Raw genomic sequence first — 21,582 nt, 5'->3', positions numbered from 1 at the left:
TGTACACTAGTACACTAGTACACTACTAGGTTAGTACACTAGTACACTAGGTGTACACTAGTACACTAGTACACTACTAGGTTAGTACACTCTGGAACCAGGCCGAGTCCAACCACAGTCCCAGGCAGCACCTCTCCTTCCAGGTTAGTACACTAGTACACTAGTACACTACTAGGTTAGTACACTCTGGAACCAGGCCGAGTCCAACCACAGGCCCAGGCAGCACCTCTCCTTCCAGGTTAGTACACTAGTACACTAGTACACTACTAGGTTAGTACACTCTGGAACCAGGCCGAGTCCAACCACAAGCCCAGACAGCACCTCTCATTCCAGGTTAGTACACTAGTACACTAGTACACTAGTAGGTTAGTACACTCTGGAACCAGGCCGAGTCCAACCTCAGGCCCAGGCAGCACCTCTCCTTCCAGGTTAGTACACTAGGTGTACACTAGTACACTAGTACACTACTAGGTTAGTACACTAGTACACTACTAGGTTAGTACACTAGGTGTACACTAGTACACTAGAACACTACTAGGTTAGTACACTCTGGAACCAGGCCGAGTCCAACCACAGGCCCAGGCAGCACCTCTCCTTCTAGGTTAGTACACTAGTACACTAGTAGGTTAGTACACTAGTACACTAGTAGGTTAGTACACTAGTACACTAGTACACTACTAGGTTAGTACACTCTGGAACCAGGCCGACTCCAACCACAGGCCCAGGCAGCACCTCTCCTTCCAGGTTAGTACACTAGTACACTAGTACACTTGTACACTAGTAGCTGATCTACAAGCTCACAACGCGTCGCAGCAGTGAGCGACGTTGGCGCTACGCCAAATTTAAGTGGACTTGGCCCCAGACTCTTTTTTTTTTCTCCCTGGAAATAAAAACGCCTGGGTTTCCGAGGCTAACTATACAATAACCTGGCACCACCGCGTACCACCTCTCTCCTTCCAGGCCCAGCAACAGCAGCAGTTCCGGAAGCTTCACTCCAGGTCTCCCAGCAGCAGCAGCAGCAGCAGCAGCAGCATGGCAGCTCACAACACAGCACTCCACAAACACCAACAACAACAACAACAACAACACCAAGCACAGCCTAGTAGTCTCCATGCTCCGCAGCACGTCAGCCATGACCCACAGCCACAGGGAGGGGGAGGAGGAGACCAGACCAAACCAGAATCCCTGCCGTACCTTCCCTCAGCTTCCTTCCTGTCCCGAGCCTCTCCTCATGCCCAGCAGCCACAGCAACCCGGCTTTGGCTCGTCGCTCTCCTCCAAGCTGTCTCTATCCTCCTCCTCCTCCTCCTCCTCCTGCTCCACCACCACCTCCACAAGCACACTGCTCCAGCAGATTCAGGTTATTAGAATACTTTTCATTATAGTTTAGGTTTAGTTTGTTTTAAATATTATGTTTTCTTGAGGGGCTGCTAGCCCCCTCCTATATACAGCTATAGTGTAGATTCTAGTCCCAACACAAACATTAACGCAAACAATAAATGCCATTGACAATGAATGGAGAATTTACATCATATGTGGACGAGCAAATTGGCTATTTGGGGGTGATTTTTCTAATTCAGTTAGTTATTTAGTGTTTAGAGCAAATTTGCTTGTTTTGTTTTTATTTCTTTTTCATTTCACAAGTTTTTGTCAGGTGCAGGATTCAATAAGGTCAGAGTAAGTAGGTGTATTGTGTATTATACAACAGGTCGTTTCGAGGAAGCAATCTGATTGGTTGAAACGGCTTCTAGCCGTGGATCAAACCAGCACCATTCACCACCTAATCAAAACAAAGAATTCAGCTGCTCTGTTTTCCCAGAGCGCTAGCAAACTCAGTGGCTAGGCTAGCTAGTTTCTTGGGACATTTGTGGTCGTAGTGACTACATCTGTCATTAAAAAATATATTTTTTCAGCGATTTTCTTAGTTTTAAGGGTAACTGTTGTATAATTGCAATATTACACTCGAGGGTGTGGTTTAACGTGATTATTGCCACTTCAGTGATGCTTGCGGAACTCGACTTTGTCTCGTTCCTTACCGCATCACTGTCATGGCAATAATCACGTTAACCCACACCCTCTCTTGTAATATTGCTTAAATAAAAAATAAAATAAAAAAGAGATACCATTAAAAATACATATATATATATATATATATATATATATATATATATATATATATATATATATATTCAGTTACTGTTGGTAACGACAAAAACTAAGGGCATTTTGTGTCTGATTTCAGTTTGTCTTAGTTAGCATTGTAAACACACTGTACAGTTTGAGTTAGTTATCGTTTTATGTTAACACCCCAATTGCCCTGGACGAAGTTCGCCGTCCTTTCTATTAGTAACACCCAGCTCCCAGGACGAAGTTTTATCCAAAAGACGAAGATTATTGATATGAAAACCGATCACATCGCTCCACAGCCTAGGAGCGCCTGTTGCGCAATCCTCAATGTTGCACAACAGTGAGACGTCATCGAAAATGTTCCCCCCCTGTTTAGCCGACGACAACGGAAATCTAAAACGTTAATAACTCGCCTGAGCATGCAAGACATGATCTCTGACGCAGCTGGGTTGTTCAGTATATTCATTATTAGGAACCATGTGTGGGTGCACTGCCACGTCCATTATGTTTTGGAGGGGTGACCAATGGCCATGCCATGTCTTGTCTTGTCTTGTCTTGTCTTGTCTTGTCGTATGTTTGTCCTGTTTTTGTTTCAAAACTTGATTCAGGTTATGTGGTTTGTAACTGTCAGTGTCACTTCCCTGTTAGTATAGGACTATACAATTATTTTATTTTTTATGCTACCACAATATTTTGCATATGGTGGTTATGACATTTATATAGTACATCTTGTCTTTTTGGTATGTCCCGTATGGGTGTGTCACATATATTGTTATGTTATATGATGTACTGTATACCCTGAAATGTTGAATAAACAAAACTGTGGAAAAAAAAAAAAAAAAACGTTAATAACTCATAAATCTAAATCATCCCATCCAATTCTAAGAAAAGATCCTGTGTTAGACAGCCCCCCGCTGTCCAGTCGCTAGTCGCGTTAGATTTAATCATGCCTCCCGTTGTTGTCGATCGCCTCTAGAGTGTTTTGGCTACATTTAGCTGCTCCAGCCACATCCGGTATAACTTCCGGTCCGTCGGTAAAAGTGCTCCGTTGCTGTAAATCGATTGGGCGCTATGATTTAATGGATTAAATAACCCCGGGCAATCGGAGTGTTAACTGAAGTAAAGGTTGTTGTTTTATTGTTAACTCTAATATCCTTGCAGCAGATCCACCCGGCCTTCGCCACCCATACGGCCTCTTTGCCCGGAGGCATGCAGCTGGTGCCTGCAGGGGGCGCACAACTGGTGCCCGGGGGCGTGCAGCTGGTGCCTGGGGGCGTGCTGGTGCCGGTCCGCATCCACGCCCACATGCCAACCTTCGGCAGCGTCATGTACACCACCGTCAGCCAGCTGATGGCGAACCACGGCGTCGGCACTAGCGCGCTGTGTGTCCCCACCGGGCTCGCCAAGGCGCCGGGCGCAACCGCGGGAGGAGGTGTGTATTGTGATGGAATTTTGTTTTAAAATTTTTTATATTTTCATGTTAATTTGCAAGCTGGAATGTATAGTTGCTCTGGCCTCTGTCCTACTGCGACCTACTGTATTACACAGTGGGTCAACAAACACACCCCTTAAGGCTAAACCCCACCCATCAGAGATGTGGCTTCCAAAGGTACCTTTCAGGTATTTTTCAGACAAAGGTACCTATCAAAACCTCAGAGGAAGAGACGAAAAGAACCCCACTGTAAGTAAGTATGTCTTCGAGGGACAAGAAAGGGGCCACACACACTTATATAGCCAAATGCCATCATACTTATATTGCCACCTGCTGGACGCACAGACCGCCGAGGCCATTTCAATGCTGCACACGCTGGACCCACATCCTGTTTTGGGCGTCCATGTTTAATGCTAAATAAATAGCGTCAATGCTAGCGAGCTAAAATGAAGCCATCCTTGCTCTAGAAAGCGCCAATGTTTCCATCTAGACCACCGGATAATCAAGAAGTTTTATTCAAACCACGGAGAGCTCCGTAGAATTCGAGTTTTAGTCAGCCTGTATACTGGGAGGTGGACGGCAGCACGGTTGCGCAACCCGGTCTAGGATCGCTAAAGAAGGAAAGGCCGAGCCAAAATAATAGTAAAAAAATAGAAATCAGCGATCTGGTTTGATATCAATAATAAAGCTTATCAGACGGAACATTACGCAAGAAGTAGTTGCTAGTTGGATTCCTTCTGACGGAACGTTCCGCCACAAGCAGCTAATTGGTTAAGACTATTCTTCCGTGGACCGGCACCACTACAAGGAATTTATTTGGTGTGTGTATCATGTGTGTAGCATCCTCCTGCATTATAAGTAAATATTGAGCTATAGTACTTAGACAAGTAAGACGCGCGAACGCGGGAAGCGAACGCAGCTCGTAAATTGCAATAACAACAATTAGAATAAATTACGTACTTTTTTAAGGTTTTTTTTTAAGTAATATTTTTTTATTATTATATTTTTTAAGTGTTTTTTTAAGGTTTTTTTTAAAGTTTTTTCTTTTTAAGTTAAGTTTTGTGTGTGTGTGTGTGTGTGTGTGTGTGTGTGTGTGTGTGTGTGTGTGTGTGTGTGTGTGTGTGTGTGTGTGTGTGTGTGTGTGTGTGTGTGTGTGTGTGTGTGTGTGTGTGTGTGTGTGTGTGTGTGTGTGTGTGTGTGTGTGCGTGCGTGCGTGCGTGCGTGCGTGCGTGCGTGCGTGCGTGCGTGCGTGCGTGCGTGCGTGCGTGCGTGCGTGCGTGCGTGCGTGCGTGCGTGCGTGCGTGCGTGCGTGCGTGCGTGCGTGCGTGCGTATGCGCATTTTTGTGTGTGATACAGCTGCGCCCTCTGGTGGCGGGCCGGTGGTGTTACAGCGTGACACACACACACAGACACACAGACAGACAGTTTAGGCCAGCTTCTATAGTTAGTGCTCACTGCGTTCGCAATAATCTTCCTGATAACAGCTCAGGAAGATGCAGGACTGCACTGTGAGGATTCAAATACACTTCATTCTTTATTGTAGATGTCATCACACCAGAGAGAGAGACTCGTGTCTCTCTCCAGAGCTTCCCCCGCAGCAGCACCCAAATGTCCCCCACGTATTTATACTAGCAGAAGTAGTGCACAGGTGGTCAATCCTCCTCGCATTGGGCTTTATTCTATAGCTGACTCACACCACAGTCAGCATGTTTGAAATAGGTTTGCGAGAGTCGGCTGTTTGTAACAAGGGGAGAGGAGTTTGTCATGGAAGAACAAGTGATGATCAGCCCCCGTGCAGAGGGTGACAAGTTTCGTCTACTAATACATTAATCACTTCCACAATTATTGTTATAATATATCTGCTGTCGGGGGAAGAAACCACTTAACTCCAAAATGTTCATTTTTCAGGAAATGACAAATATTCATTTTTCAGGAAATGAAGAAAACCTTTATGTTTTGGAAACAAAGCAATACTGCAATATGTTGGTTTTGTGACTATGTATTGTCAATTACTTACATAAGTTACATGAGAGGGGGAGTTAGGGGTGGAGTCTTTGCTTTAGCAGACAGTTTGAGGGACCAATGGAGTTACGCTTTTTTTTGTACACTTTTAAACGCTTTTTTACTACTTTTCACTGGTTCAATATTTCCGAAACAACACACAGACGTAAAGGGCGTTCAAATAGCACAGATTTATAAGAAAAGAATAATCAAAAACCTCAAAAATGGAGTTAGGCGGTTTCCTCCACAACAGCTAACGATATCAATTCTGTCCACCAACCACAGGCGGAGGAGGAATTATGGGCGGCTCGGGCTTCAACCTGGCACACTTCCTGGGGCAGCACGAGGCGGCGTTGCTCCGCTACCCGCCCTGGAAGCCCCCGGACTCGGACGTCACCACCACCACGGCCAGCGGCGGGGGGGGCCCGCGGCTGAACACGGGCGTCCCGCTGTCGCTCACGTCGAGCACCATCGCCACCACGGACGCCTCGGGGTCGGGCGCAGGGGGCAGCGCTGGCGCCGCCGCCGCCGCGGGCAGCAAGCGCATGCTGTCCCCCACCAGGTTGGAATAGTTTTTGGATTTTTCCCATTATAATTTAGTTTTTTTTTTTCCTAAATTCAGTTAGTTTTTAGTTTAGTTTAGAGCGGGGTTTGCTAGTTTCTTAATTTAGTTTTTATTTTTGCTTATAGTTTTGGTTTAGTTTTTATTAGTTTTAGTGTTAGTTTTAGGTTTTTTTTTGGCCCTTTGCAATGCTGCACCTGAAGTCAGGTGCAACATTGAAACGGGCCAGAGTAAGTATTATGTAATAAAAACTCAAGAAGAGATAGCATTAAAACATATATACATATAATATTGATTAAGCTTATAATTACATTTCCAGTTCCAGATCCAGTTAACAAAAACGGAAAACTTAAGGGCATTTTGTCCATCATTTCAGTTAGTTTTAGTTAGTTTTGTACAACACAATACATTCAGGTAACGAAAATGCTTATTTATTTATTTTAGTTTTTAGTTAACCCATTCTGGGCGGGAAACCCCTTTTGGTGTTAGCATTATGTTATGCTTTAGCTATTGAAAAATAGCAGATCTACAAGACCTTGTAGGTCTGCTATTTTTGGAAAAATCAAAGAACGACTGACATAGAAACATAGCTTTTTCAGAAAACTGTCAGGATGCAGAAGACATTTTTTAGAATCTGATCTCAGGTCAAAATGGGTTAACTATAACATGGTCCCTCCTCCTCCGCCAGCTCCCTGGAGCTCTTCGTGGAGACCAAGCAGCAGAAGCGCGTCAAGGAGGAGAGGATGTACGGGCAGATCGTCAAGGAGATGAGCGCCGTGGAGCTGAGCAGCGGAACCGCCCCGCTGAAGAGCCAATCAGACTCCATGGAGGACGCCGACCGGATGTCCTCCTCGCCCTCTCCTCCTCCCCTCCCGGCCGGCGCCGACCAACAACAACCGCCGACCGCCAATAAGATCACCACCGCCGCCGCGCCCGGCGAGAGCTTCATCCCGCCCCTCCAGATCGTCACGGACTCGCCGTCGCGGACTCCGGGCGGCGGCCGGGAGTCTCCGGAAGACCTGGACGTGGACGAGGAGGAGGAGAAGGAGGACGGCGGAGAGCGAGGCCGCTCGGCCGTCGTCAGCACGAGTCGGTCCGTCATGGTCTCCCCCGGCAACGACGACGACGACGACGACTACGACTACAATGGCGGAACCGTGGTGGAACGCCGCGAGTCGAAGCGGCCGCCGGCGGGATCCAACAGGTATAGGACTTTACTTGACTTTATTTGTTATGACGGGACAAGCATATTCACTAGGGGTGCAACGATACTTTTTTAACCCATTTTGACCTGAGATCAGATTCTAAAAATGTCTCTATGTTTCTATGTCAGTCGTTCTTCGATTTTTCAAAAATAGCAGACCTACAAGCTCGTAGCGCGCCACTCGGTGGCGCGCTACGAGCTTGTAGATCTGCTATTTTTCAATAGCTAAAGCATAACATAATTCTAACACCAAAAGGGGTTCCCGCCCAGAATGGGTTAACAGTGATACGATACGTATCACGATACGTGGTTGACGATACGATATTGGTTCATATTATGGCGATACGATTCAATGATTTAAAATCGATACAGTAACTATTTAAAACACATTGACATTATTTTAAATTAAGTAATTAAACCCTTCTTTTTTCTTTGCTAAATACCACGCACAAAAGTGTAGTATTGATACAATCGATTATTTGCATTGTAAAACGATACGATACGATACATAGTCAATGTTGCTGTTTTCATTTCGATATACTTCGATTCTTGAAATCGATCTTTCGATGCAGTTACTATATCGTCACACCCCTAATATTCACCCATTTAGACAGTTTGTAGAAAAAACGTTTCTATATCAGTTGTGTTTATTTTTATTTTTGGTTTCTTTCCGTATAGTTTCCTTGGTTGTTATCTTGATAGTTCTTTATCATTTCTTGTCTCCATAGTATACTATACTACTCTTACATCAGTATCCTTCAGTTTTTCAGTTGCTAGAGTTTACTTTACAAAAGGAAAACAATACAACAAAAGGAAAAACATTGGAAATGTAAAAGACCGCTGGCCGCGCGACCCCCATCTCAAAATATGTTGTTTCAGGTACCAAATCTTGGCGCAAAATCTTGAAGACAACTTGAATATATATTCTTTCAGAGCAAACGTTTTAACTCAAATCTTTTCTTCTGGAGGAGTCCCTGGAACAACAACATTTGGAGATAGGGGTCGGAGGCCAAATATAGGCTACATATAATTCTAGGGATCCTTGACAAGAAATAGTTTGAGAACCACTGACATAGTAGCCTGGAACTCACCTATGCTTTCTATGGCATAGGCAGCTCCCGGCAGGATCCGCCGGCAGAAACTGTGCGCAGCTGCTGGACATGAGACTAATTAATTAGAGCGACAGAGAGAGAGAGGAGTGTGTGTGTGTGTGTACGGGTGTGCGTGTGTGCGTCAATTTAACAAAGGTGCAGACGATCAGAAATCAGCAGAGAGTGATCGACGTTTGCGCTGCTCTATGACAATTGAAGTGGACTCGGACCCAGACTTTTTTTTCTCCCTGGAAATAAAAACGTCTGGGTTTCCGAGGCTACTGACATAGAAACATCAGAAAACTGTCAGGATTTAGAAGACAATTTTGTAGAATCTGGTGTCAGATCTAAATGGGTTAACCCATTCTGGGCGGGAACCCCTTTTGGTGTTAGCATTATGTTATAGTCTAGTAGCCAAAAAGAGAACCCGGACATGTTGAGTACACCAACGTTTTATGTTATAAATGTTTAGTATGGGTCCCCCCAGCATGTAGAAACTGCCGGATGCTAACTTGCATTTGTTGAGCAATTTTCATAATTGGCATAATATGTGACCATACCATTAACAACCTATAGAAGACAAAATATTTAAAATGTCATCATGCTTTATCTAGCATGTGATGTGTCAAACTAGGGAGTTTTCATGATGCTGAATCCATTCCAAGCATTAGTTTTGCAAAAAAAAAACACTCATTGGGCTTAAAATGGACATGCCCACTTGCCCAAATGTGCTGACATCATCACATTTGTGATGACAGCATTGGCTGTTTTTAGCCCAATGAGTATTTTTTTTGCCAAACTAATGTTGGAAATGGATTCAGCATCATGAAAACCCCCTAGTTTGACACATCACACATTTTGAATATTTTGTCTTCTATAGGTTGTTAATGGTATGGTCACATATTATGCCAATTATGAAAATTGCTCAACATATGCAAGTTAGCTTCCGGCAGTTTCTACATGCTGGGGACCCATACTAAACATTTCTAACATAAAACCTTGGTGTACTCAACATGTCCGGGTTCACAATGGGGCTCTATGGGCTGGCTACTAGACTATTATGCTTTAGCTATTGAAAAATAGCAGATCTACAAGCTAATAGCGCGCCACTCGGTAGCTTGTAGGTCTGCTATTAGTCGAAGAACGACTGACATAGAAACATAGCTTTTTCAGAAAACTGTCAGGACGTAGAAGACATTTTTAGAAACTGATCTCAGGTCAAAATGGGTTAAAGGGCAATACAGAATAAGCCTATCTCACAGAATTTCCCCGCCCCCTTAATACGCCCCCTTTCGGGGTTAGTGGTGATAGCGTGACGTCACTCCATAGACGCTACATGTTAACAGAGGTAATTTAAGAAGTCTACAACTTTTGTTTTCTCAAGGTAAGGTTTGTTCTATCTGTTCGAGCTGATTTACCATCTTGTTTGCTTCATAATAATATTGGTCTGTCACATTTTTACATTAGAAAATGTACTTAGATTCTCCAGAGAAAAAAACGTGTAAATGCTAATGTTAAATGACACCACTATTTACCGGAAGTGGGCGTGGAAAGGGGGCTGTGAGATAGGCCTATTGCAGGTAAAGTAACTTGTGCATAAAGTGCATTATTGCTTTCAAGTGATAATAGGATATTCTGTCCAGGTGCATTGTATTGTGAATACAATTTACATTTTTGTTTGGCATTTATAGGCATCATGAATTAAAGGTGCACCAGGGCACACAAATAACTTACATAATTTAATAACTTTGAACAAAATAGCCAAAACGTGTCAGATTGTGGCGCGTTTTGAGCTTGTAGATCTGGTATTTCCACTATTTTTGAAAAAACACGTCACCCTTTTTCAACACGGAAATGATCACCACGATCATGACGATCATGCAAATTAAAAAAATCACACCTGTGTGAACTGAGTGGTGCAAATCCCCCCCCACTCTCTCTCTCTCTCTCTCTCTCTCTCTCTCTCTCTCTCTCTCTCATTAGCAGGCAACAGTGCAGCACTATCTCTCTCTCTCTGTTTCTGGCACAACAGCGCCACTTTTGGTACTCATTGGTACTGGTGCTCATTAACGTCACACACAAACATAGTAGTCACACACAAACATAGTCACACACATAGTTGAACACGGACATTGCTGTTCCTTGGAGTGGTTGCACCACTCAAAAATATTATCTCAAATAACTGCGATTAGGCGGCGATTATTATGTGATGTCACAAAATATGGTCTACCAATCACAGGATACCCATCAGCATGCTGGTCCAGCTGGCGGCCAATCAGAGCGTGGCCCTGGACCTTGCCGACGCCCAGCAGTTCTTCCGGTTCCCCAGCCTGCGCACCTCAACGAGCGTCAGCTGGTGCTTCCTCAACTACACCAAGCCCAACTCAAGGTTACCATATAGTTCTTTGGGATCTTTCATTATTGTTCAGTTTTAGTTAGTTTTGACGTTTTCTAGTTTTTATTAGCTTTCATTGTTGTGACAACGCTTACAGTAGTTTTAGGTTTTTAGTTTTTTCATGCTTTGGCCTATCGAGTAATACAAACTCAACAAAACAACAAACCATTTCAAAAAACTAAAACTAAGGGCATTTTGTTCATAATTTTAGTTTGTCTTAGTTAGTTTTGTAAACACACAATTACACAAGTTTTAAATGTTTCTATTATAGTTATTTGGTTCAGTTAACAGAAATGTTTATTTAGTTATTTATTTATTTAGCCCATTTTGGGCGGGAACCCCTTTTGGTGTTTTAAACATTGTTATAATTTAGCTATTGAAAAATAGCAGATCTACAAGCTCATAGGTACATAGGTCTGCTATTTTTGAAAAATCGTGAAAATATTTATTTCAGAAAACTGGAGGATTTAGACGATTTTTTTTAATATTTTGAGGTCAGGCCTAAATGGGTTAGTTATTTATTTTTGTATTTTTTATATATATATATATATATATATATATTTTGTACTTTCTGTTGACCCCCCCCCTCCCCCAACTGCAGCTCTGCGAGCGACGTGGGGCGCGTCTCGTCGGTGTACGCCTCGTGGTCGGTGAGCTCGTACAACCCCAACCCGCTGGGCCTGAGCACCAAGGCCTCGCTGGCGCTGCTGCGCTCCAAGCAACACCATGGAGAGGAGAGGAGCACGTACGTCACGGCCGCCATGTCGCCGCCCACCTCCGGGAAGCTGGTGTCCTCGGTGGCGTGGCGGCTGAGGTTTGACCAGGTACGTGTCGGCTCGCGGACGAGATCAGTGGTTTCCCAAAGTATTATGCATGGTGGGCCTGATCAGCCTAAATACCCTCACCTGTGCAATTTCCAGCCTCTGCCTCAGCCAATTGATTGCCATGGCAACCCCACACCTGACAATTGATTAGCCTACTTAACCAGTCCCCTTTTCACAATCAGTCAGTCTCCGACAGTTAAAACGGGTGCTATGAGTTGACAACGGGTATTATTAGATTCCCAAGATGCATCGTTCTCAAGTAGGCCAGTAGCTGACGGGCACGTACAGGTCTAGTTATATATATAATGCATTCTGCAGCTAAATGATTGTTAGGAACCAAATGGACCCTTATTGGTTTGTAACTCAGAGAGTTACATTTGTACACTCCATTCCATTTGTACACTCTTAATTTAACTTAGATTTTACAATATAAATTGGGGGTCCCAGAGATAGAAATGCCATTAAATGGGGGTCCGTAGACTAATGCACATCAAACCGGGGGTCCTTGAAATTAAACGGGTTGAGTCACTGCTCGAGCCGTAAATATCTTCTCTTATGGGGGGTCCTTATGGGGGGTCCCTGGCATATCTTTTCTAATGGGGGTCCGCAGGGCTAATTAGTTGGGGTTCAATTTGGGGGTCCTTGACAGGTATAGTGCAAGGAGAAAAGAAAGAAAAATCACACCCATGTGAAGTGAGGGGCGCTGTTATCATCTTAAACAAACTATTGTTTTCTTAAACAAGCATTGTTGAAAGACAAATATGTAGGAGGGGCTGGCGCCCCTCAAAAAACTAATATGTATTATATGTATACAGTATGTAGCTTATAGCATGATCCAGTTTGTATGTCAGAATGATTTAAATGTATATGGGATTAACATGTCTCTCTCTCCCCTCCCCTCCTCTCCTCTCCTCTCCTCTCCTCTCCTCTCCCCTCCCCTCCTCTCCTCTCCTCTCCTCTCCTCTCCTCTCCCCTCCCCTCCTCTCCTCTCCTCTCCTCTCCTCTCCTCTCCTCTCCTCTCCTCTCCTTTCCTCTCCTCCTCCTCTCCCAGTTGAAGCCGGAGCTGATGCCTGTAGACGTGTCAAAGTTAGGGAGGAAGATGAAGGGAGTGGTCTCCAGGGAGCGTTCCAAAGAGGAGCAGGGAGAGAAGGAGGCCTCCTCCTCCAAGCAGAGCCCCGCCGAGCCCGCCCGCATCAAGATCTTCGAGGGAGGGTAAGGAGGTTTTCGACGCGCCGCACGTCGTCATCGTATAAGCCGTCTGATTTATCATACCGTTGTACGTTACCGACGTTGCTGTCAGGTGGAAACCATGAACGTCTTAACCCATTCAGAGCTGCGAATGATCAGAATTGATAAATACTTCTAGTCTAAAAATCTTAGGCTATATAACCAACACACCGGCACACTTAAAACCCATCATGGGCGGGAACCCCTTTTGGTGTTTTAAACATTATGTTATAATTTAGCTATTGAAAAATAGCAGATCTACAAGCTTGTAGCGAGCCACCGAGTGGCGCGCTACGAGCTTGTAGGTCTGCTATTTTTGAAAAATCGTGAAAATATTTATTTCAGAAAACTTGAGGATTTAGAAGACTTTTTTTTTAAAATCGACGTCATGGGCCTAAATGGGTTAACACTCATTACGTGCTCGGGTTTAAATCACAGAATATTTTTTTACGTCACTCAATTACGTGCACGAGTGCTCTCAAATGAAGCGCACGGATGTCGGAGAATCGTGAAAAAATAATCATGGTCTGTACGCCATACATGTGGTTCCCAAACGTTGTCATGTCAAGGACCCCCCAAATTGACACTCATTAGCCCCGCGGACCCCCATTAGAAAATATATGCCAAGGGAGCCACATAAGAGAAGATCTTTTCTACGGCTCTGACAGTGATTTTCACTTTCATTTCAAGGACCCCCTAGGTTTGACCTGAATTAGGCTACGGACCCCCATTTAACCCATTTAGACCTGAGTTAAAAACATTCACTTTGAAAGAATATATATTCAAAGATTTGCGCCACATTTTTTACGATTTTTCAAAAATAGCAGACCTACAAGCTCGTAGCGCGCCACTCGGTGGCGCGCTATGAGCTTGTTGCGAACACAATGAGCACTAACTAACTATGAGACCTAGCAGAACATGTCTGTCTGTGTGTGTGTGTGTCTGTGTGTCACGCTGTAACCCGCCACCAGAGGGTGCAGCTGTATCACACACAAAACACACACACACACACACACACACACACACACACACACACACACACACACACACACACACACACACACACACACACACACACACACACACACGCACACAAACTTAAAGAAAAAAACGTAAAAAGAAAAAACTTAAACAAAAAACGTACAAAAAAAAACTTCAAGAACATTTACAAAAAAACACACGCACGCACACATACACAAAAAAAAGTACGTAATGTATTCTAATTGTTGTTATTGCAATTTACGAGCTGCGTTCGCTTCCCGCGTTCGCGCGTCTTACTTGTAGACGCGCATTATAACATAATGTTTAAAACACCAAAAGGGGTTCCTTCCCAAAATTGGTTAATGGCATTTCTATCTCTGGGACCCCCTAATGTAAATTGTAAAATCAAAGTTAATTTAACTCTGAGAGTGTACAAACACTCTCTGAGTTATACAGACCCACAAGGGTCCATTTGGTTCCCAATTATCGTTTAGCTGGGGACCCCCTGGAACTCTCTCAAGGACCCCTGGGGGTCCCCGGACCCCACTTTGAGAACCACTGCATGTACGTGACCATCCGTTTGTAAGTTACAAGCTGCTGTCGAGAGATCGCTGCATGCATCTAACGTAAATCTAAAGTGACTTTAAAGGGGCATTCCACTCATTTTCAACATTTTACTATGTCATTAATATACCTTAGCGCTGTTGTGTGGAAATAATAAAAAGTCCCCCCGATTCTGTGTTTCCTAGAACTAGAGATCTGAAAAAAATCATTAACATGGTGAAACACATCTTGATGATGTCATCAGAATCGGGGGGACTTTTTTATTATTCCCACACAACAGCTCTAAGGTATATTAATGACATAGTAAAATGTTGAAAATGGGTGGTTTTCCCCTTTAATAACTCCTGTTTTCAAGTAAAATATAGTGGAGGTACTGTACAGTATCGATCCGAGATGTAGTAGTATTAAAAAGTGTTGCAAATTGGAAATACTACTCCGGTGAACTATGTTACTCAAGTATAGTGAGTACTTGAGTAAATGTATACTTTGTTACTTTCCACCACAGTGTAGCGCTCGGCAGTAAGTTCTGGCTATCACGCACGCACGCACGCACGCACGCACGCACGCACGCACGCACGCACGGACACACACAGTACACACACTATAATCTAGCTTTAATTAGTGCCTGGGAAAACCCAGACACAGAACATGGGCCTGGTAAACCCATCGCGGCCTTAACCCATTTAAGCCTGACCTCGAAATCCTCCAGTTTTCTGAAATAAATATTTTCACGATTTTTCAAAAATAGCAGACCTACAAGCTTGTAGCGCGCCACTCGGTGGCGCGCTATGAGCTTGTAGATCTGCCATTTTTCAATAGCTAAATTATAACATAATGTTTAAAAGACCAAAAGGGGTTCCCGCCCAGAATGGGTTAAACACACTGGAGCTAATTGCCCATTGTTTTTTTTTTGGGTGGATTTTTCTTTTTGTAATCGTTGCTGTCGGTTTAGAAACCGCTCGTCTCCATATTTCATACCAAAGGTCTATTATTTATTCTGCATTTGAGCCACGGAACCACCATTTGATGAGATTTTATAGCCTCTCAGACCCAAGATTGTTTTAGTTGTTGGATAGTTGCGTTGGAGAAGATTCTGTGCAAGTCCGTGCTTTATACCGATGTGGTACCATATAGGAGAGATAACAGGCAAACGTTGATCGAGCTTGTAGATCTGCTATTTTTGAAAAAAATCGTGAAAATGTGGCGCAAATCCTTGAATATATATTCTTTCAGAGTATACATACACAGAGAGAGAGGGGGGGGGGGTCTCCATTAGCCTATAAGCCAGACCGAATCAGCCGTTGGCAAAAAAAATTGCCTGCCGGCGGATTACGGTCTGGAGAGGCTCAATTGTACGCCCATTTCCTACACCAGAGAACTGGTGTGGCCAATCGGGACACGGTATGCAATATGGGCGGGCTTTGGTACAGTGACGTTCAATGCTTGAGACCTTTGACTGACAGTAGCTCTGACCAATTGCGTCAAAGAGAAAATGTTTGAACCCGCCCCCCGGGAAACAAGATCCATACACAGCATCTCCAGACTCAAATACCACACGACAGTGTGATTTGAGTCTGGCTTATTAGCCAGGCTAGGTCTCCATAGTGTAAAAGGTTGATGGATAAAGTCCACCGCCTTGAAGCAGGGTTTTTTTGGCGCCGACCGTGAATACATTATATACCAAATTGATCCGACCGGGCTGAGACGCTCACCGCGCTCGAAACCCCATCCCCTTTATGGACTTACCGTGTGCTCAGAGTCAAGAGAAGAAGAAAAGTCAACGACGATCATGGTTCATTTTCATATAACTGGCCGCAGCTGTGTAAACGTCCCGCTATACACAGACACTCAGGGCTTTTTAGAAGTATTCCGTCGCTCCGCCGTCGCCAAGAAATCTCGTATCGCGCGTTTTCGTTTGTTGTGTTTTGCGTAAATTAAAACCCTTTTAACCCATTTAGGCCTGATGTCGACGTTTTTTTTTAATGTCTTCTAAATCCTGACAGTTTTCTGAAATACCTATGTTTCTGCATCAGTGGTGCTCGATATTTCATGTCTATTACATATCAAAAATGATATGTAATAGGCCACCGACCTCCATCTGAAAATATGTAATTCCAGGAACCCCTCAGAAGCAAAGATTTGAGTTAAAAACTCGCTCTGAAAGAACATATATTCAAAGATTTCAGGCACATTTTCACGATTTTTCAAAAATAGCAGATCTACAAGCTCGTAGTGCCGCGCTACGAGTCCCTGGAACAACATATTTTCAGATGGTTGGGGGGGGGGGGGGGGGGTCGGCGGCCGAATACATATAAGTTTCGACATTGAATAGTTTGAAACACCCACTGATATAGAAACATAGGTTTTTCAGAAAACTGTCATGATTTGAAAGACATTCGTAGAATCCGATGGTCTCACACATAAAAGATGCTTTTAGATGTGCTATTCTTTTTTTACTACAGTTTGATGTACTGTTTTAATGCCTACAGTTTACTACAGTTTGGCATTTTGCCTCCTTTGGAACCCCGGAACTCTCCACTATTTCGTGGCACTTAAACAGCCTACTGTAGTCTGTAGATATTAAAAAGGAACGGTTTTGGAATTAACGAGGTTTCCACGCGATAGCGACATTTTCCTGGTTGGCGGCGGCGGAGTTTACCCCATTTAGACCTGAGGACGATTTTACAAAATGTCTTCTAAATCCTGACAGTTTTCTGAAAAAACCCATGTTTCTATGTCAGTCGTTCTCAAACTATTTCATGTCAACGACCCCAAAAAATATCTGCATTTGGCCACCGACCCCCATCTGAAAATATGTTGTTCCAGGGTTGTTGGGGGGGGGGGGGGGGGGGTCCTGGAACAACATATTTTCAGATGGGGGGTCGGCGGCCAAATACAGATAATTTTTGGGGGTCCTTGACATGAAACATTGAGAACAACTGATACAGAAACATGAGTTTTTTCCAGAAGAAAATACATAAAAAAAGAAAAAAAGTAATTTTAAAAATCTCGATGTCAGGCCTAACATAATTCGTTGTTTTGTGTGTGTGTGTGTGTGTTGTGTACGTGTGTGCGTTCTGCACACCGTGTACGCGTGTGTGTGTGTGTGTGTGCGTGCGTGTCTGTCCAGGTACAAGTCCAACGAGGACTACGTGTACGTGCGCGGCCGCGGCCGCGGCAAGTACATCTGCGAGGAGTGCGGCATCCGCTGCAAGAAGCCCAGCATGCTCAAGAAGCACATCCGCACGCACACCGACGTCCGGCCCTACGTCTGCCGCTTCTGCAACTTCGCCTTCAAGACCAAAGGTAGAATATATAAGCTGTCTGTCTGTCTGCCTGCCTGCCTGCCTGCCTGCCTGCCTGCCTGCCTGCCTGCCTGCCTGCCTGCCTGCCTGCGGCTGTCTGTCTTAAACTAGACTAAAATGTTAGGAAGTGACTAAAGTGGAGAAGAGATCCAGTTATGAGTTAAAGACGCAAGTCACTTTACACTTGGTTTGCGCGCTGAAAATAGCAGATCTACAAGCTCACAATGTGTGGCGCCACGGCGCGTTGTGAGCTTGTAGATCTGCTATTTACTATGCAGCAAGTGTAAAAAATCAGCCATTACGACGGCATCAAGGCCCGCCAAAACACATTTTAGTCGACTAAATCAACTGGAGATTTAGTCGACTAAAATCGCACAATATTTAGTCGACTAAAACTAGACTAACACCAGTAAGACGCCTGAGGGCGAGCCCTAAAGGGTGAGGTCGCGTGCACGCATCCGCCTGGGTGACAGCAGACTGCTGGGCGAGCGCTGGCGCTTTGGCATGGGGGGGTCAGATCAACACATCCGCCTGGGTGACAGCAGACTGCTGGGCGAGCGCTGGAGCTTTGGCATGGGGGGGGTAAGATCTTACTTTTCGGGCCGGTTGAGAACTCTAGTTTTCGCCGGCTGCCGGGCATGGCTGCACTAATAACTTTGGGGGCGGGCCCGTCTAGAGTTTGAAATGGACAGGTATATCAGTCAAAATGGAGACATCGAAGAGGAAGGACGGATGGGGAAGGATCAACATATGGAATGTCAGAACAGGTCGGCTCCATATATGGAGATCTATATGGGATTCCAATCCCCCCCCCCCCCCCCATCCATGACGTGAAACAGATTGTGGCTTCCGTCTGACTCTGGGAGACAACGTTGCTCTCAGAGTTACAATAAGTGGATACATGGAACAGTGAGCATCTGACTGAGCAAGCAATTCTGAGTTATTTGTACTTTTAAAGGAGCATTCAGTGATTTGGGTGATTTGGAAAACCACCCGGTCCGCCCCGGTAACAAAATGTGCACATGCACGCTCTACAGTGGGGGGAAGTGCAACAGGCCAACAGCATGTGCACCAAGGCCCGCACCCACTCGATCATGATTGGAGGAAGGCCCCTCTCATCCTGATTGGATGAAGGCTTTGCCACCCAAAGCCCAAACCGAAACTAGGGTTTTTTGACCCCAGGGGCTCACTGGGGACAGGGAGGAACTCCTTATATGGTCAGCACACTCTATAGTAGGGAGAATTATCCAGAAAAAAATAAAAAATAAGTGATATTTGAGTCAAATCACTGAATATACCTTTAACTTGAGTATTTCCAATATCCAGTACTTTTATACTTCTACTCCAATATGTTTAATTGAAACCCGTAGTTACTTTGTGGATTGTGATCGTTATTACAAAACATGCAGTAAACACTTCTGCGCTATACATACATTTCGTCCATTTGGAAACACAATACAAAATACTATTTTCTAGTGGAAATGATTCATTCTATACCTGTATCAAACAAGAGCTTGTGACTAAAATAATAACGACATTGAATCTATATGGGAATAGCAGCCGCTCCTTCTTTTCCCTCCGTTTCTTGAAAAGGTATGGAACGTTCTTTTGGGACATATACGAGCTTTCTGTCCCGACAAGCGGCTGACGGCACGTAATTATATACGCGGCGTCGAGCCAATTAAAGGTGCGAGTTTCGACGAGAACAGGGCGAGGTGTTGAGGTTCCGGTGACGTTTTGGCGTGAAAACACATACGCGCGCGCACGCAACGCAGGCAACGCACGCACGCAACGCACGCCTCCCTCCGCCTGTGCCTATGTCTTCATTACGACGCTGCTGTGTGGCAGTGCAGCTCCTGCCAGACAGCTTCATTATGGTCGATGTCGTCTGGACAACCTTGTAAGTCCAAATCCGTTCCCTCGTGACATCACGTGATGTCATCATCAACGTTAAGCCCATACATGGAGATCCCTGATGTCATCAATATTGGCCAGCTATACACTCTCTGACCTCAGTCCTCCATGTATGGAGCTGACCTGTTCCGACATTCCATATGTTGATCCTTCCCCATCCATCCTTCCTTTTCGATGTCTCCCTTTTGACTGGTATGACTGTCTATTTTTGAGTGGTGCAAACCACTCCAACAACTGGCTTTGTACCCGTGTACCCGTGTTCGTACCAAAAAAATGAGCATGGTTACTATGGTCACTGACATTACGTCAGACCACAGCTGATCAGGCTATATAAGACCTTGCACCACTCAGTTCACACGGGTGTGACTTTTGAATATATGTTAATTACCCAGGAAAGTAGCTGACCTCATTTTCAGCAACGCCCTGCACATAGAAACAGACGCACGCACGCACGCACGCACGCACGCACGCACGCACGCACGCACGCACGCACGCACGCACGCACGCACGCACGCACGCACGCACGCACGCACGCACGCACACACACACACACACACACACACACACAAACACCTGGGAGCTGACCAGTACAACCACAGTCTCATACTGTTGGCCACTGAGCAGCTCCAGGGGGAGCAGTTGATTTTTAATTTAAACTCTAGTTAGACGGGCTTGCCCTGCCCCAAAGTTATTAGTGCAGCCGCGCCCAGCACCCTGAAGATTAAGGCCCGGCCCTCGTCAAACCCTGTACACTCAATACACTTCCCCTGCTGCCACCCTTAGATCTCCATAGGTTGATCTGACCTCATCAAACCCTGTACACTCAAGACACGCTCCATATATGGCCAGTACAGAATTCATTCCATATGTTGATCTGACCCCCCCATGTCAAAGCACCAGCGCTTGCCCAGCAGTCTGCCGTCACCCAGGCAGATGAGTGCACGCGACCTCGCCCTTCTCGCCCTCCGGTGTCTTACTGGTTATTACTTGCGCAAGCAGAGCGCGCAAGTAATAGTAATAGTGTCCAGGGCGATGTTTGATGCGTATGCGCCGTGCCAGCGTATGACGTAATGACTACTTGTGCTTGATATGGCAGTGGTGTCAGATTACATACATGTACATTACCTTTAATCCTCCCGACACTAAAACATATCGTCATTACGTCACCATCGAAAACCAATTACACCCTGGCATTGGGTCCTTTAATCCACATCTTTATCACGTCATCATTGAGAGCTAGTTGTACCAGTTATACCCTGACGTCATATATGCTGCTACGATACATACGCATCAAACGGGGCATACGCAAAGTAACCACAGTATACCGCTAATCAACTTATTAATTACAACTTTTTTTTCATCAGATATCGATGATTTATTTTTCTTTGAGAAACTAAGAAGGGATCCAGGACACTTCTAAATCGATAGAACTGTAAATCTTTTATAGATAGAAACTTTTACCATACTTCACATTACTACTTTTTTACCTCCAAAAACTAGGTACGTAGCAAATAGCTAAACCTAATAATTCAATATTTCAAACGTTCTTTCACAGAGAAGCTGAGATTTGACAGTTTATAGCGGTCTACAGCACTTGCACGCTCTGCTTGCGCACCAGTAGGCCATTTATGGCCTACTTGTGTGCAACAAGCAAGTAGGCACTCGACAGAGTGCAGTTCTAGTTATATTATATATATTTTTTGAGTGGTGTAAACCACTCCTACAACTGGCTTTGTTAGTTTACGTGTCTGTTCGTACCAAAAAATGAGCATGGTTGCTATGGTCACCCAGTTCACCCGGGTGTGATTTCAGCTTTGTTAGTTTACGTGTCTGTTCGTACCAAAAAATTAGCATGGTTGCTACGGTCACCCAGTTCACACGGGTGTGATTTCATTACGTCAGACCACAGTTGATCAGTCTATATAAGACCTTACACCACTCAGTTCACACGGGTGT

General features: G+C 44.7%; 1 protein-coding gene across 1 annotated transcript in view; it reads left to right on the top strand.

The window, feature by feature from the left end:
* hivep2a (HIVEP zinc finger 2a) overlaps positions 1-21,582 on the top strand; it is a gene marked incomplete at both ends in the record, with an annotated part of 59,774 nt that overhangs the window by 13,569 nt on the left and 24,623 nt on the right. The window contains 8 exons of the mRNA XM_079525632.1: positions 961-1,359; positions 3,288-3,558; positions 5,845-6,121; positions 6,810-7,325; positions 10,656-10,805; positions 11,413-11,635; positions 12,687-12,847; positions 17,538-17,713. Coding sequence (XP_079381758.1) covers positions 961-1,359; positions 3,288-3,558; positions 5,845-6,121; positions 6,810-7,325; positions 10,656-10,805; positions 11,413-11,635; positions 12,687-12,847; positions 17,538-17,713 — 2,173 coding nt within the window. The remainder of the gene's footprint in view (positions 1-960; positions 1,360-3,287; positions 3,559-5,844; positions 6,122-6,809; positions 7,326-10,655; positions 10,806-11,412; positions 11,636-12,686; positions 12,848-17,537; positions 17,714-21,582) is intronic.

This window comes from Electrona antarctica, assembly GCF_951216825.1.
Source record: "Electrona antarctica genome assembly, chromosome: 17".
Classification (NCBI taxonomy): Eukaryota; Metazoa; Chordata; class Actinopteri; order Myctophiformes; family Myctophidae; genus Electrona; species Electrona antarctica.
Note: the sequence above shows the minus strand (reverse complement) of the source record. Positions and strands in the feature narration are given on the sequence as shown.